Source organism: Gekko japonicus, unplaced genomic scaffold, assembly GCF_001447785.1.
Source record: "Gekko japonicus isolate JY-2015 unplaced genomic scaffold, Gekko_japonicus_V1.1 scaffold463, whole genome shotgun sequence".
In the NCBI taxonomy this organism is placed as follows: domain Eukaryota; kingdom Metazoa; phylum Chordata; class Lepidosauria; order Squamata; family Gekkonidae; genus Gekko; species Gekko japonicus.
The window spans coordinates 700,566-703,075 of NW_015160224.1; the positions used below are offsets into that span (position 1 = coordinate 700,566).

General features: G+C 52.0%; 1 protein-coding gene across 1 annotated transcript in view; it reads left to right on the forward strand.

Moving 5' to 3' along the window:
• Positions 1-2,510, forward strand: part of ASS1 (argininosuccinate synthase 1) — a 179,718-nt gene that overhangs the window by 9,637 nt on the left and 167,571 nt on the right. Inside the window, exon 2 of the mRNA XM_015411491.1 lies at positions 1,014-1,082. Coding sequence (XP_015266977.1) covers positions 1,014-1,082 — 69 coding nt within the window. The remainder of the gene's footprint in view (positions 1-1,013; positions 1,083-2,510) is intronic.

Consider the following 2,510-nt stretch of genomic DNA (forward strand, 5'->3'; position numbering starts at 1 on the left):
AGTCACTAGGACTAGAACCAGGGATCATTTCGTAGAAAAAGAGGAGCAGGAGCTCATTAGCATAACTCATTTGCATATGACACACCCCCTGACATCACCGGAAGTGTGTCAGGAGGCAACACCCACCGCTCAGGCTCCACTGGACTATTTTGGATTGCTAGCTATTGGGGGGGAAACGCGCAGATCTGTCCTCGCAGAGGAGGGAGAGCTTGTACCTGAATAAGACTTGGTCTTAAAGGTGCCACTGGACTGTTTTGGATTGCTAGCTGTGGGGGGGCTCTGTAACTTACCTGGCTGCAGGGGGTGGGGGGTGGGGCTTGTTGCATGTGCCCGCCCCCCTGGGCTCTTTACTGCCGGAGCTCTGCTCCTGTGCGCTCCTGCAGGAAATGACCCCTGGCTCCAGTGAAACAGGTCTCCTCCCCTCCTCCAACTTAGGGTTGCCAACCTCCAGGCGGTGGCTGGGGATCTCCTGGGATTACAACTGTTCTCCAGGCAACAAAGATCAGTTCTCCTGGAGAAAATGGCCACTTTGGAAGGTGCCCCCGAAAAAGCCGCCGGAGAGTCTTCCTTTTCTCCAGGCCCCGCCAGGAGGTTGGCAACCCTGTAATTGAGGGCGCAGGGGGACGCCAGAAGGCAGCCTCGTCTAGTGTCCAAAAAGACCTGGAGCCGGCCCTGTACCTGCCCACAGATTTTGTTAGTCGTTAAGGTGCTTCTGGACTCCTGCTCTTTTCTACTGGAATAAATAAGTTAGCCCAGCCTGTGGTGAGCGGTGAGAAATAATCAAGCAAGCTGTCATTTTAAAAGTGAGAGTTTGAGAATTTCTGAGCTAATGTGATGTTTTGGGGATGGAGAACAGATGCATTCCCGAGCCTCCTTTCTTTTCTTTGCATATGAAACAACAAACGTCCCACTCATTTGTAATGTCACCCCATAATTCCCGTGGCAATGGTAAGGCCAGAGTTCTTGTTTTATTTGCATTTAGGTGCTCTTCTTTTTGTTGTTAAACCTCTCAGGCTAACATTGGACAAGATGAGGACTTCGAAGAAGCAAGCAAGAAAGCCCTCTCCCTTGGAGCCAAAAAGGTAACAGTCACGCAGATGAGGGTTGCCAGCCTCCAGGTGGGGCCTGGGGATCTCCTGCTTTTATAACTCATCTCCAGCTGACAGAGATCAGCTCCCCTGGATAAAATGGCTGCTGTGAAGGGTGGACTCTAGGGCCTTGTACCATGCTGAGGCCCTTCCCCAAACCCCGCGCTCTCCTGGATCCACCCCCAGAGTCTCCAGATATTTTCCGACCCAGACCTGGCAACCCTAATGCAGATGGTTGCCTGTAGGGCAGGGGTCATTTCCTGCAGGAGTGCACAGGAGCGGAACTCCGGCAGTAAGGAGCCCAGGGGGCGGGCACATGCAACAAGCCCCGCCCCCTGCTCCCAGCAGCCCTCAGTCAGGCCATGAGGAGCAAGAAGCAGCCAGGTAAGTTGCAGAGCCCTCCCCCCGGCCCACCTTCAGGTACAAGCTCTCCCTCCTCTGTGAGGGCAGATCTGCGCGTTCCCCCCCCCCCAATAGCTAGCAATCCAAAACAGTCCAGTGGAGCCTGAGTGGTGGGGGTTGCCTTCTGACACACTTCCCGTGATGTCAGGGGGTGTGGCATATGCAAATAAGTTGTGTTAATAAGTTATGCTAATGAGCTCCTGCCCCTCTTTTTCTATGAAATGACCCCTGCTGTAGGGTGTCATATCCTGGAAATTGCTAAATGTGGTCCCCTGTGCACATGAGTCTGTCCACACTCTTCTCCAGAATGAGCTGAGTGAAAGAGGCCCAGACAGAAACCTAAGAGGGAGGAGGAGAAGGTAACAATCTGCACCAGATCCCCTCCCTCTTCTCAGACCTATTTGCAGACCTAGCAACCAGCATGGCTCACACAAAGGAGGCAAGACTGCCATGCACCTGAGAGCAAGGAGTGGCTTCAAGCAATAACAGGCAAACCTGCTCCATTCCTACCACCCGGCTACTTCTTCACTAGTTTATTATTTAATGTCCGCTCCAAGCAAGTGTACAATGAGTTACAGAATGTTTCTGGGGAGGCACTTTAGTCTCTTGCTGTAAAAACAAGAGGGAACTTGTCTGTTATTCCGGTTACCTTTTGACTTCCTACTTTAGCATTCCAGCCCCCTATGATGAGGAGGACATCATTTTTTGGTGTTAGTTCTATGAGGTGTTGTAGGTCTTCATAGAACAGGTCCACTTCAACCTCTTCCGCATCAGTGGTTGGGGCATAGACGTGGATTACTGTGATGCGGAAGTACCTGCCTGCTAAGGGCCACGGGATTCAAACGTCGTTCTCACGTCTGTTCATTAACTCTTGTATTTTCAGCCAACCCAGCTGTTCGAAAGCCCTATATGGCGAGTAGATAAATGGGTACCTGGCCTTAGTCGGTCAGGGGGGTACCCTCCCTTAGAAGAAGCGGAAGAACTGTGGCTCCAGAGAGAAAATAGCGGCACCGGTAACAA